We start from the raw sequence: 15,031 nt of genomic DNA on the forward strand, positions 1-15,031 counted from the left end.
GCTGCGATCGGCGGCACTTTGGCGGCAGCTCTACCGCGCCGCTCCGAGAGGGACTGATGGATCCGCCTCTGAGGACCCGGACGTGCTGCCCCTTTCCATTAGCCGCCCCAAGCACCTGCTTTCTGCGCTGGTGCCTGGAGCCGACCCTGGTTCATTGAATACCACAAGAGCCAAAGAGCTTACAGTCCAGATCCTGCAAACCCAGCATGCATGGAACTCCTATTGACTTTTTGCACAGACTTGCCACTGAAGGATTTGCATATCTGGTCCTAATAGAGACCAAGGGCCACAGTTCAGTGTGAATCAGTGCAGAGACCCCATTCCATCACACATGACCGTCTCACTGTTTCCCTTGTTTGTCGTATTTGGTTGCTACTGCCACCAAATAATGAGGGCCCAGAAGATCAATGTAGGAAGCTTTCATGAAAGAAATGGGTTGGGTTTTTAAGAGGGCTTACAAATAGAAGAGGGACATAGGGATAACAATTGAGGGAACACTGTGCCCTTAAAGCATCCCCTTCTTTCCTGGGCTGGTGAGAGGAAGACTCACCAGGTATGGGAATGTGAAACATTTTGCTTGGCAGAGGTATTTCTGGAGTCCCCAATGCCTAGGGATAGAATGAAGAAAAAAATTATTGTTAGGTATTTTGGCTCCTAGGAACATTTTAATATATATTTATATATATTTTTAGTGACATATACACTAATGCTGTGATGTATTGCAAGATGTGATATAAATGATTAATAAAATAGATGTTAATATTCCTGAGTTCATATTGTGCTGGTAATTTTCCTTTGCTATTTGCAATATATTTTCTTTGCTCCAAACAGGCAGGAAATAGCTAATCAGCCATGACAAACTCATTGTATTAGGAGTCATCTATGGATTAGAATGGGTGTCATATGACTAAACACCCAACTCCTGGTACAATGCACCCCACAGTGACATTGGATAGAATTCATCCTTAACCACCCTGCCAAAAGTACTCTTAACAAAGGGAAACAAGAAAACATCATTCAAATGAGGGACATCTGTTCTCCAATGTTTGCAGATAATGACTGGATCAAGTGTCTGCATACAGCGTATTTCTTTTCCACAGATGATTTGATCTGGTATTTTACAAATTCTAAAATAATCCCCATCCCAGCTTCATACTAGGTATATGGGATTTCACTAGAAAGAAAGGAAACTTTTCCTACCCCATGCCAAGTATTTACAAACAGGAAAGACAGACTCAGGGCAATAAAATAAAAATGTTTTATCTGACAACATACACTTTGAGCTTTGGACTTTTCTGTCTCTATCATGCTACCTAATATGGCAGTAATGTCCAGTAAGGAGGTTTATTATGGGAGTTAGGCAAAGTAAATGATCTAGGTCAGGGGTAGGCAACCTATGGCATGCGTGAAGGCGGCACGCGAGCTGATTTTCAGTGGCACTCACACTGCCCGGGTCCTGGCCACCGGTCCGCAGGGCTCTGCATTTTAATTTAATTTTAAATGAAGCTTCTTAAACATTTTTAAAACCTTATTTACTTTACATACAACAATAGTTTAGTTATATATTATAGACTTATAGAAAGAGACCTTCTAAAATGTTAAAATGTATTCCTGGCACACACAACCTTAAATCAGAGTGAATAAATGAAGACTCGGCATAGCACTTCTGAAAGATTGCTGACCCTTGATCTAGGTTATGTCAACTGTAAATTCCCAACTGACTTAAATGCAGGGTTCTGCTTAAAAACTGATGGCACAATATAGCCCTTGGTGAAAAATAATTACATCATCTTTCCTCAGCTAAGGGAGAAATACCACTACCAAGATGACATGTATTCTTACCTTTGCAACCTATTTTTAGTATTATGATAACACTATGCACTTCCATTGCATCTGTCATGTGATGTGAGCATTTATTACCACTGGAGACACCCTTAATCCTCCCCTCTGGTTCTGTGAGTGGAGAGGATCCTGAATCTTTTAAATTGCTGCAAAAACTGTACCTGGACCAGCCCTGGAGTGTGCAAATATCCATGAAACTAATGTCTTTCTTTTTGTATGCGGTTAGTTAAATAGTGAACAATGTTGACATTTGAATGGTGGTCATTAGGCTTCAAAATGATTACCTTCCTTAAAATGAACAGAGCGGTTACCATCCCTACGAGCTATGGTTCCAGGCTGTCTGCAGACTTGGGCAGTATCATTGCATCTGTTTTCATCTGGTTTACATTTGGAAGGTTATCTTTGCAACCAGAAGGGCTAAAGACTTCAATGTTTTAAACAAAAGATTAGATTCTGGAGCGTGAGATGCAGCTAGTAAGGAAAAGTACTAGCTTGCTGAACAATCATGAGCCAGCCCACTTCAAACCTGGTGTCCCCCTCTGCAACTCTGTGGGGATCTCTAATGCTGATCCAGGGAAATTAATTGGTTTAGTGCATGGACCCACCATGAGTTAAGGATTTGGAGAGAGGAAACCTAGACCCCCAAATGAATAATTTAGAGAAAGTTTTGAGAATTCTATTTAGGGTACTGGAGTAGCCCCATTACAATAGTGTCAAAGCAGCAAAGAGTCCTGTGGCACCTTATAGACTAACAGACGTATTGGAGCATGAGCTTTCGTGGGTGAATACCCACTTCGTTGGATGCATGTGATGTCATGCATCCGATGAAGTGGGTATTCACCCACGAAAACTCATGCTCCAATACGTCTGTTAGTCTATAAGGTGCCACAGGACTCTTTGCTCCTTTTACAGATCCAGACTAACACGGCTACCCCTCTGATAATAGTGTCAAAGTACCTCCCAGTCTTCAATGGTTTTAGTCTCACAACATCCCTCTGAAGTAAGGAAGCACGACTATCCCCATTTTGCAAACAGGGATCTGAGACAGAGAGACTAGAGCCCAGATTTTTAAAGGTATTAAGATATTCTGGAGCTCAGTGTTTATAAAGCCTAACCGCTTTAGGCAAATTTCATTTTCAAACCTTTCGGCACTTAAAAGTCTAAATCCTTTCTGAAAATGAGATTTAGGCTCCTAACTTAGCTAGGCTTTGCAATGCTGAGTGCCAGAACATCTAAATACCTTTAAAAATCTGGGCAGAATGACTTGCCCAATGTCACATAGGAAAATCTGGTGGGAGAGCAAGGAATTGAACCCAGATATCCTGAGTCCTAGTCCAGTGCTTTAATCACAAACCTTTCTTTTTATACACTCTTATACCATAAAGGGACTAATTAATAAGTTTTCATCAAGTGCAGGTTAGACAAACACCTGTCAGGGATGGTCCAAATAATATTTAGTCCTGCCTTGATTCCCTTCCAGTCCTATAATTCTATGCCCCTGTTTGTAATAAAATGTATGATTGGGCAGGAGTGCTGGTAGGAGGCTAGTATTTATTTGTTAGTCCAGTCGCCTGACATGGGTCAGGATTACAATAGTTTAATACTCTCATCACACGGCAAAAGTCAGGATCTACTGACTTAAATGGCTACTGTTACACCTGTGATCTAGATAACTATTATTATATTCTTTGTACTTGGGGAAAGTGACCTGAGGCACAGAGAAGCTATATGACTCAGCTAAGATCATACATTGAGTAAATGGCAAAACCAAGAATAGAACACAGCAGTTCTAGATTTAGTGGGTTCTCCTCAGCAGCTTTGAAAATCAGGCCATAGGTGTCCCAAATTTGGCATCCAGTAATCAATAGATACTATTGAAAACATGAGTCCTAGTGATCTGTTTAGGGTCACATAAAAAGTCAGAGGCAGTGCTGGGAATAGAACTCCTAGTGGTACCTTGGAGCCCTTTGTTAAAATTCTGATGCGGTTCTGAAGGGATGGTTTGGATGCTTTCCCTAGCTCACTCATTCTTAGACTGGCTACTGCTAATTTACTGTAGCCAGAGATTATTTCTTGCTGGAGTTCACAGAAATTCTTCTGAAGAGAAATTTTGTGGCCTTTGGAATGGATCAGCCTGCACTAAATGACAGATGTTTAAAAAAGCGAACGAACCCCTCAAGCCTTTCCCTATGAGGTCTTCGCCTCCAACTCTTCACAATTTTTGCAGTTGAGCATTATGCAGGGCCTATTAATGCAGGCCTTGATCACACAAGGTCTTATGCCCATGACTAAATATAAGCATGTGTTTAAGCACTGGACCATCATCAATATATTTTTCAAAAACCAAGTATAAATATTTAGAGCAAACACTTTTCTTTCTTGGTTATAGGAAATGTGGAAAACAAATGAATAGATTCATCAGTCCCTCAACCGCATTTTCTCTGTGAGCACATGTAACCGAGGTCCTTGGGATTGTTGTAGGAGCTGCAGTGATCTGTATAACCTGTATGTTCAAAAGGTCTGTTCCACCTTTCCCTCCCCCGCCCTTTTGTCTCCTCTCCCCCTTTGAATACCCGTGAAGTGGCTTTCCCCTTCCCCCTCCCCCTCCCTCCCGGAATGCTTGTGGGATGAATGGGCTGCTTGAGCAGCTGGAAGATCAGAAGAGCTCCCAGGTAGACAAGGTGTCTGGCACTCTGATTAGGCAGCGATCACATGCCCATTGCATGGACACTGCCCTAGGTGGAGTGTGACCAACCAGACGCGGCCAAGCCATCTCTAGTCGCAGGCCATGAAGAGCAGGTCCTTAAAAGGGGGAGGGGCCATGTGCTCAGGAGGCACTCACAAGATTGTACCTCCCATGAAGGCCCTTCACCCGGATTCCCTGGCCAGAGGTTCACCGCGTTGCATTTCATCGTGCCTCGGGAAGACTTACCTTCATCGTACCATCCAGCGCTGTGCTGTGAGACCTTGACATCTCCAGTGTCTTGCCTGTCCTGGGAGCGTGAGTATGCGAGTGTGAGTGTGACCCCCCCCAACTTCTTTTGAGCTTAGCTATCAGTATAATAAATGTGCTGCTTTCTGCCAAACTCTGGTGGGTCATTAATCCTCCCTAAGCTTATTAGCTGGCCCAATTTCGGGTAATAGGGATGTCTTACATATTCTATGCAGTGGTTCTCAACCAGGGTCCGTGTACCCCTGGGGCACACAGAGTTCTTCCAAAGGGCACATCAACTAATCTAGATTTTTGCCTAGTTTTACAACAAGCTACATAAAAAGAACTAGCAAAGTCAGTATAAACTAAAATTTCATACAATGACTTGTTTATATTGCGCTATATATATTATACACTAAAATGTAAGTACAATATTTATATTCCCATGAGTTATTTTCTAATTTATATGGTAAAAATGAGAAAGTCAGCAATTTCTGAGTAATAGTGTGCTGTGACACTTTTGATTTTTCTGTGTGATTTTTGTAAGTAGTTTTTAAGTGAGGTGAAACTTGGCGTACGTAAGACAAATCAGACTCCTGAAAGGAGTAGTTTGGAAAGTTGAGAGCCACAGCTCTATAGCAGTGGTTTTCAAAATTCAGGTCATGACCCAGTACTGGCACTAGGTCCCCTTGCTCAGCACCCAGGGACCCTAGTGTCTGGCAAGTAAAAACTAGTAGTCCCTACCTGTTCTGACACCGCGCTGTGCCCTGGAAATGGCCAATAGCAGGTCTGGCTTGTAGGCAGGGGGCCATGAGGCTCCGCGCACTGCCACTGCACTGAGCACTGACTCCGCAATCACATTGGCTGGGAACTGGCCAATGGGAACTGCAGGGGCAGTGCCTAGGAGCCAGACCTGCTGGACACTTCCGGGGTGCAACACGGTCCGCGGAGCCAGGACAGGCGGGAAGCCTGCCTCTGCACCCTGGCTGTACCACTGACCAGGAGCCATCGGAGGTAAACCTGCACCCCAATCCCTGCTCCAGCCCTGAGCCCCCCCCATCCCCATCCCCACCCCAGAGCCTGCACCCCCTGCCCAGAGCCCAGACCTCCTCCCGCCCCTCAGCCCCCCCTACCCAGAGCCCCCTCCTGAACCCCAAATCCTTCATCCCCAGTCCCACCCCAGAGCCTGCACCCCCAGCCCAGAGCTCTGACCCCCTCCTGCATCCTAACCCCCTGTCCTGGCCCGGAGCTCCCTCCCACACACCAACCCCCTCATCCCCAGCTCCGTTGGGTCACGGGCATCAACAATTTTCTTCAACTGGGTCGCCAGAAAAAAAGTTTGAAAACCACTGCTCTACAGGAAGTGCATCTAGGCTTTTCTTAGGGGGCAAGGTGACCCCTCTCCCACTAACCAGAACTCAAGAGTCCTAGCTCCCAGCACTGGGTTTGAGTAGCTAGGCCACAGTGCCTTCTACTAGCAATAGATAACTAACAATATAACTATCATTAATAATTAAAACACCCTTAAGTGATGGTAAATAATTAAATAAATAATAATACCCAGCTCTTAGATATACTAATCCCCAATGGGCAAATCAGTAATAAAGCAAAACCCCATCACAGTGATGGCCCCATGCGATTATTAAACAGGAAGCCACTGGAATGACAAAAACAACGAGGAGTCCAGTGGCACCTTAAAGACTAACCGATTTATTTGGGCATAGGCTTTCGTGGGTAAATTACCCATGAAAGCTTATGACCAAATAAATCGGTTAGTTGTAAGATGCCATCAGACTCCACATTGTTTTTGTGTATACAGACTAACACGGCTACCCCTCTTAGGGTACGTCTTCACTACCTGCCGTATCAGCGGGTAGCAATCGATTTCTCAGGGATCGATATATCGCGTCTCATCTAGACGCGATATATCGATCCCAGAACACGCTCCTGTCGACTCCGTAACTCCACCAATCCGAACGGCGGTAGCGGAGTCGACATGGGGAGCCGCGGACTTCGATCCCGCACCGTGAGGACGGTAGGTAATTCGATATAAGATACTTCGACTTCAGCTACGTTATTCACGTAGCTGAAGTTGCGTATCTTATATCGATTTCCCCCCGTAGTGTAGACCTGCCCTTATAAATGGAATAACAGTTATTCAGCAGTCTAGATAGGGCGCTTCTGGTTCCAAACAAGACACCCTGCCTGGCGCGCTCCGCACAGCAGGAGCTCCACGTGTTCCCAGCCTCAGCACCAGCAGGCGTGGACTACATTTCCCGTAGTGCCCCGGGTCGCGGTACACTTCCGGGTTAGCAGTAGTGGGGGGGCGGGGCCTGTGTGTTTACTTCCGGCCTCCCTGGGAGTGTGTCTGAGGCTAAGGGGACCCGGCGCAGCCTGGCGGCAGGAGCGTGAGCCTGGCCGAGCCGCCCGCAGGGGGGAGAGGAGGGGCCCGGTGGGGGCGGGAGCCAGCCCCGCCGCCGGGGAGCCCCATGCGCAGCCCCAGAGGCCGGAGCGGGTGGTGAGCTCGGGCAGGACGCAGGAGCCCGCCCGCCTCCCGCCCCGGCTCCTCCCCGGCCCCGCGCCCAGCGGGCGGCGCAGCAGCGGAGCAGGCGGCGGAGCAGGAGGCACCCGGGAGAGCCATGGACTGGCTCATGGGGTGAGTGGCGCTGGGGGTCGCGGGGGTGCAGCTGGGGGGTGGGGTTGGGGGCATGGCTGTGGGGGGTGCAGCTGGCGGGCGCTGGCCTGAGGCTGGGTGTGAAGTGCAGGTGGTCGTAGGTGGGGAATCGTCTTGCTCTGTCCAGTGGAGACAGGCTCTTGTGTCAGCACCACAGTGATGGGTCCCTTGCAAATTTCTCCTCAACTAGTCTGGCTCGGGAGGGGCAGGTGCTAGGGCCAGGTGTGTCTGGAGAGGCATGGGGATTTCTTGCTTGTCTGTGAATGCAGGTGATAGTAAGAGTGGCAAGGAGTTCTCCCTCTTATCTGGGGTCAGGAGGTTCCTCTAAGCAGCTGGTGGCCATCAGCTGGTCCCTGAGTGGCAAGAAATACCCTGACGTGGGGTAGCTTTGGGTGACATGGCAACCATATGGCCTAGTTTGAAGTGCACAGGGATACAAGGAGATATGGAAAACACTGGAATTAGTGAAAAAACATCAGAGTGAAAGCCTCTTAACTTTTCCCTGAGCTATGTGGTGCTATCTGATAGTGGCCATAAAATGTAATATATTATAGAGACTGTTGGTTACACTTCAGAGGTGGCAGCTGGTGAATAGAGGGGAGTATTAGGGTGGTAAGGGACTCTATCATGTTGAGAAGCATTAGCTACCCAGGTTGGGAAGCACGAAAAACAGTGAAATAGTATGGGACTCTTGCTAAGGGACAAGAGAAATACATGACTAATCAGTTGTTCAGGGCTGAAAAGACAGTATGTGTGGTCTCCTGCAGTGACATTGAGAGGAGAAATACTGTATTAGAATGTGCTTATAAGGCTACACTGTGTCAAGCTTGTAAAATGTTTGGGGTTATTTTTGGGTACCTTGTCTATTGATTGCTATGTGGAGGTTGTTTACTGGTTTACAGGGTAGGAGAGATGCAGAAAAGAACTTTAATTTGCAGAACAGGGAATCTGTATAAGAGCAACTAATTTCTTTCCTTTTTTGGATATAAAAAAGGCAGGCATTGCATGTCTCAACACATTTCTATCAGTGTAGTGAGACTGCTATTTCTGCAGCAGAACTTTAGCTCTGACCTAGGAGTTTGCCAAGATCTGATCTGAATGGCTTGCTGGGGAGTGGAGGAAGACACCTCAGCATAGATTAAAATCAAATCAGTGCCGTGCCAAGGGACTTGGATAGCATGGGATTAATAGTGCTAATTACACAGAGACAGAAGGTAGAAAGCGATTTGCTGCAGGTTTTATGTTTAAAAATCTTCACAAGAGAGACACATGTACAGTAGAATGGAGTGACCTGATATATTATCAGTGTCCTAGAGAAAGAGATTTGATAGCTTATTGCAAGAATTTTGCTGATGACCTGTACTCGGGTGAACTGAATAATTGTGTTGCAGAATCAGGTGGGCGGTAAGTTTATGATTCAGTGACACTTGGTGTTAAGTTAGTTGGTTTTGTACAGTAGTTTGATCCTTAGTGTGATGTTTTATACCTGTGTTGCATCCTCCAGAGTGTGACAGCACTATAAAATGGGATCACAGCCTATCTGTGTTGCTAGGTCAGGTAGTATGTTTTTTACATGGAAAAACTACCCAGTTCCACTTCTTCTTTTTCTTAAACTGAAGTAACTGGATAATTGGTAAACTTGACAGCATTTGTCTGCCCTGCTCTTTTATTAAGAAGACAGATTTCTTTGGACTGGATATGTCCAACTCTAGATCCAGTTGTCAAGACTTCTGTAACTAGTATTAACTGTAATGTTGACTAGTAAGCTAATGGGCATGAACTCCTGTGCATTTTCTGGGTAGATTGTTAGTATGGCTTTCCTACAACAAATTAATTAATAGAAGTATAGTGTTTGAGACATGCAAGGCCTTTTTGTGTGATATGCATTGGAAAGCTGACATCTGGCAGGTTATAAGGAAATACTGTTGTTAGTTACTAATAATGAAGATATTGGTGTAATTGGGTTTCTTTTGATCGTGTTTTTAGCAACTACTATGGCAACTGGAGCCTACCATATTTACTTTATATAAACAAATCTAAACTCTACACAACAATACTCAAGTTTCTTTAAGTGAAAGGAAGCTTCATTTAATAATAATAATATAATAATAAAAAAGCTTATCCCAATACTTAAGCAGAAGACTTAGATGGCTTAAGATGGTTCTTTCACACCCATTTTGTACAAACTATATCATAAATTAGCCAAGAACCAAACTTTGTGATGTTACTAGCCTTTCATTGTGTTAGAATGTAAATTTTCTCATCATTCATATTTCTATGGTTGTTGGAAGTGTGTACTGCTGCCACTGTACATGTAATCTTTCCAAGGTGGGTGAACTCATGTTGGAGTGGAGAACGTCTCTTTGCCTACATTAATTTTCATTGGTCCTGGTTTGTCTGTGGATTACATGTTTATTCTTTGCTGTTACCTGATACTTCTGTTAATGTCCAAACCTTGTGTACATTGCAGTTTTTTGCATTGTCACAGGGTGTGTCTTCACAGCACAGTAAGATCAGGTTATAACTCAAATATTACCCTTAACTTGACTCCTTTCCCCACACACAAATCTATAGTTCGAGAAAACTGCTTTAAGCTCAAGGTAGCTAGCCAGTGAAGCTCAGTGCTGCTGAAGCTTGAGCTAGGAACGCAGTGGGGATGCAGTAACTTGAGTTACAACATGTCATCAGAAGATAGTCCAGTGATTCTGTGCTGCTAATCAAATCACCGTGTGTAACTCATATTGTTTGGAAATGTGGTTACTCTCACTTGAGCTATGTTAGCTTCAATTCTCCTAATCTGAGTGTGCTAATTTGAGCTAACTGTACTCTGGAGACACATTCTTTGTTTCAAAGTTTGTAGCAGTTTTGTTTGTGTGGACTTTATGGATAATAAGGAGTAGGAAAACAGTGGGTATGTGGGCGAAGGGGAGAGAGGGGAAGACAACAACCTCTTAGGGCTTGTCTGCACAAACTGCTACAGCGGCAATGCTGCAGCACTTCAGTGAAGACACTACCTATGCCAACAGGAGGGGTTCTTCCATCAGTGTAGGTACTCCACCTTCCTCAGAGGTGGTAACTAGGTTGAGGGGGAAAATGACCTACTGCTGTCTATGCCAGGTGTTAGGTTGGTTTAACAGTGTTGCTCAGGAGGGTGGATTTTTCACACCCCTGAGCAAGGTAGTTCTACAGCCCTGATTTCCTAGTGTAGACCAGGCCTCAATCTGTCCACATGGGTGCTTCCATCAGCAGCACTATGTGTGTCTAAGTGAAAACACTCTCTTCTGTTTACTGAAAAAGAAGCTTATGGTATTCAGTTCATTACAGCAGAGCTTTGAATAAATGTCAGTCTGCCTTATCTTCAGCTAAAATTGCAATTCTTTGCAATCTCTTGTAAGTGAAGGGAGGCGCTGCGGAAAAACCTGCACAAAGAGGGAAGAACAAAATGTTGCCCTTTGGAACACCACAGTTTTTTTGAATGAATTTCCTCTCTCACTTCTGCATATTAAGCCTCATCAGTCTGTTTTCTAATGTCCCTGTGTATTAATGAGACTAATATGGAAAGAGTACAATTCTTTCTCAATAAACTCTTAATACTGTGTTAAATGTGTTAGTACTCCTAAGAACATTTGTTTCCTCATGTTGTCAATCATATTTTTTCTTCAGTGCTCTGGAGTGGAAAGTGCTCTACATGTTAAACTTTGTATCATTATAGAAACTGGCTTCAAAGGCAAATGAAAATTCTTTGTTTAAAAGATAAACTAGGCGGCGGCGGCAGCAGCAGCAGCTAACCATGTTCTAGCTTCCCACTATTCCAGCTCATCTCACATTTATTGCACTTAGACCTCTTTATTCCTTAAAGGTCCTGTACAGTTGAGTGTTGTGTTGGGAAGTGGGGGAAGGGGAAGTTCTAATCATACCACAGAGGGCAGCAGCCTAAGTGTCTCAGATTGCCACAGAGCACTTAATACAGAAATAGAAACTGGAGCCTATAAACAATGATGAATTTGTCAAAGATTAGGCAAATAACAGTAAGCTTGGCTGGCCACACACCAGAGCTTCACTGTGATCAGTTTGGTTAATTGTTGTTCTCTCAAATGCCTTAAAACTGTTGAAGTTCCAGAGGGAAAAGCTGCATAACTGAGCTATTGGCATACATACAATCACATGTCAGTTTAAGACCCAAATAAATCTTAAGTCTCTCCTTTCCCTTGGAAAATGTCTTATCTTTCTCCTGAACATTGCCATAACAATGTTACTGATTGAAGGGTGTGTTCTCTTTGGTATATATGTGCAACTCCTATTAGCTACAATGGGAGTTGTGTCTGGAAAGAACAGAACAATAGGTTGTGCAATATCTTGGATCTTTATAAATAGAAGAGAGAAAGCTAAAAGTATTCCCATTGTACATAGAAAATATGTACCATGGCTTTGATTGGAGACCACAGATGCTTGGATGGTGGTGTTCATTGACATCTGACAGGAATCTAGGCTATACACTTAGTATTTCATTTTGAAAGAGGATTGATTTGCTGTTAAAGATTTTGGCTGTATTTGTAACACTCAATTTAAAGTAGCAACAAAAGTATTGTTCCTTCAATTGTGAAACTTTTTAAATTTAAATTTAAAACTCTTATTGTAAAGGACAAAACCTGTTTTGAAAATGCAGTTGTAAATCTCACAAGCCTTGATTACTCTTTAAATACTGGGTTCTGATAAATAAATTGTAACATCTGTGCCCACCGAAGAATGACTTTGAATATGCAGAGCAGCTTTATGTTACATAGACATGTAAAAGAAAAACCAGTTTGCCAACAACTACCTGTTAACTACAAATTACTGCTTTATGGAAGGACTGAGGTGGAGGGAGAAAAATGACTGAAAATTATTTAATTAAAAAGAATGTCTTTGTATTACAATAAACTATAATGTTTCCTTGTCTAATTTTTCTTTGTTCTGTCATCTTTTACCATGTGAAAGCCCTTGCAACCTAAGTCAGTTTGCTGCAATCACATGCTGTCCTTAGACTTGCGTGGATATTGTTTTCTGTTGACCATTTATCCATATTCCATCCACAGTAGAGAATTGTGACATTCCCAGTACCAGTGTGGTCCTTTAGAATGATGGTAAAATGCAGTGTCCCAATACTGTGTCCAGATGGTTTTATGAGGTATTTCCAGTACCAGTAAGACTGTAGAACCTCTGAGTATCAGAGGGGTAGCCGTGTTAGTCTGGATCTGTAAAAGCAGCAGAGAGTCCTGTGGCACCTTATAGACTAACAGAGGTTTTGGAGCATGAGCTTTCGTGGGTGAATACCCATGCATCTGACGAAGTGGGTATTCACCCACGAAAGCTCATGCTCCAAAACCTCTGTTAGTCTATAAGGTGCCACAGGACTCTTTGCTGCTTTTATAGAACCTCTGAGTAAGTCTTAATGCAATTGTCCAGACTGCTTCAGTTGGAACTGTTTCAGTGCAAGCAGGATAACATTGTAGCTACGAGGCTTCCTTTGATCTTCCCACCAAGCTGTCACAACTTCTTCCCACCAATTCCTGGATGTATACAGGATAGGTGATACTAAGCTGGTCTTGCTTTTGCTCTTATTCTGACTCTCTCTCTCTCTCTCTCTCTCACAGAGGAACGCAGTACACAACAGCTTATTAAAAGTAACTATCTAATTGTGTGGTTTTTATTCTACAATAAACATTATCCAGTAAAACTTTACAATAATATTTTGTGGCCAATGGATCTTTAGCTCCGGGACAAAATACATATGTACACATGCTAATTTCACAACAACAAATGAATTTGTGCCTTACTGTGGTTTGAAATGGCATGGCAGTGAAGTGGCTGCCTCGGCTGTATCTCCCAGACTTATAATATCTGAAGAGGGCACTGTACACCCTGGTTTAAATCCTCGCTCATACATATCCATGGTATTTCAGTAACCACTACTCAGACTTCTCTCCCCTAGTACTTGTACATCTCCTGGGGCATTACTACATGTGGTGTGGGAGTGGAGAATATTTAGCCAGCTTGGAGGGCTGTCCTCCCTTCACTCCTGTATCTGACTTTTAGAGGGTGATGAGAAGAGGAAATAGTTCAACAAAATACAGAGACGTTATAGAATATAAACCAAGCCCCTTATCTTAGAGCATGGGCACCTGAAGTCAGCAGTGCTCATATAAGACACCAGGAACAGTTTACTTAAGCACTCTGTGGCCAACTCGTGGCTTTCTGTGTTTTGAATGCAATTGAGGGGGAAAGCCCTTACCCTTCATGATACATTCACAGTGGGGAGAGCTATTGGACATAATCATTTGGTTACTTCATTGGTTTAATCCAACATAACTTTGACACCTATATATAAAATCTTTAACATCTACATATACAATTTCACATGCAACTGTATAAAAATTATATATGTACAGTAATATGTATACACAGTACATACAATTTACTGCCTAGCAAACACCTGCTACCACAAATATCTATTCCTGGAATTATGGGATAAGTAGCACAATGTACAGGTCGGAGCAAGTGCTACGTGTGGACACAGTGCATTAGTCTACACAAACAGCTGTTCAGTGTGAAGAAGAATCAATCAAAGAGAATCTCAGCTGCAATGTTCAACCTTGTGCAGAGATCCAGTCCTCTAGTGTAGAAGGGTTCCATGATCTTACATTTACCTGGATAAGGTCAATGTATTTGAAGTAAAAATGAAGGGGCAAACCTTCCCTTCCACTAGCAAGCTTCTGACCGACTTTCTCTTCCGTCTTCAGGCCGCTGTGTGGAAGGCTATAACATCCTGCGAGTTGTAAAATTGTGGAGTGGTAGCATTGCTGCTTTGTAGAGTCTGACGCTAGTTAACAAAACCAGAATTGCATACTACTAACTTCAGCACTGTAAGAAGACTTATGAGAATGCAGGAGTTCTTTATTAGAAAGCTGTGTATTCTTGAGGTAGTGTCTAATTGAAAATGAACTTCAGTAGCATATACAGACTACTATTATGGGGAGAGGTCTTAACACTGAACTACTTTTTCAATCGCTAATAACTAGAGACTAAGGGCTTGGCTACACTTACAAATTTGCAGCGCTGCAGCAGGGTGTGAAAACACACCCTCTCCAGCGCTGCAAATTGCGGCGCTGCAAAGCGCCAGTGTAGTCAAAGCCCCAGCACTGGGAGCCGCGCTCCCAGCGCTGTCCGTTATTCCCCACAGGGAGGTGGAGTACGGACAGCGCTGGGAGAGCTTTCTCCCAGCGCTGGCGCTTTGACTACACTTAGCGCTTCAAAGCGCTGCCGCGGCAGCGCTTTGAAGTGTAAGTGTAGCCAAAGCCTAAAGGTGTACAAAGAACACTTAAGTTGCAACACTTCTACCTACATCTGGCTTTACAAGCCAATAAGAATCAAATATGCTAATTTTCAACTGTACTAGATTTAATTTTGTCTGTGCTTGCACAGAATGCATTAAATGTAAGGAATATAGCATATAGCTAGGAGCAGTGACGAAGTATGTGGCATGCTTTGCGTTGGCTGCTACCCAATACAAGTGAACAGATTAAGGTTAAAAGCAATATACTCCT

The 15,031-nt window shown here is 43.7% G+C and overlaps 1 protein-coding gene across 1 annotated transcript in view; it reads left to right on the plus strand.

The window, feature by feature from the left end:
• The first annotated feature begins 7,194 nt into the window (after positions 1 to 7,194).
• Positions 7,195 to 15,031, plus strand: part of MOB2 (MOB kinase activator 2) — a 169,872-nt gene continuing 162,035 nt past the window's right edge. The window contains exon 1 of the mRNA XM_045016394.1: positions 7,195 to 7,430. Within this exon, the coding sequence (XP_044872329.1) occupies positions 7,414 to 7,430 (17 nt within the window). The 5' untranslated portion in view covers positions 7,195 to 7,413. The remainder of the gene's footprint in view (positions 7,431 to 15,031) is intronic.

This window comes from Mauremys mutica, chromosome 4 (genome assembly GCF_020497125.1).
Source record: "Mauremys mutica isolate MM-2020 ecotype Southern chromosome 4, ASM2049712v1, whole genome shotgun sequence".
NCBI lineage: Eukaryota > Metazoa > Chordata > Testudines > Geoemydidae > Mauremys > Mauremys mutica.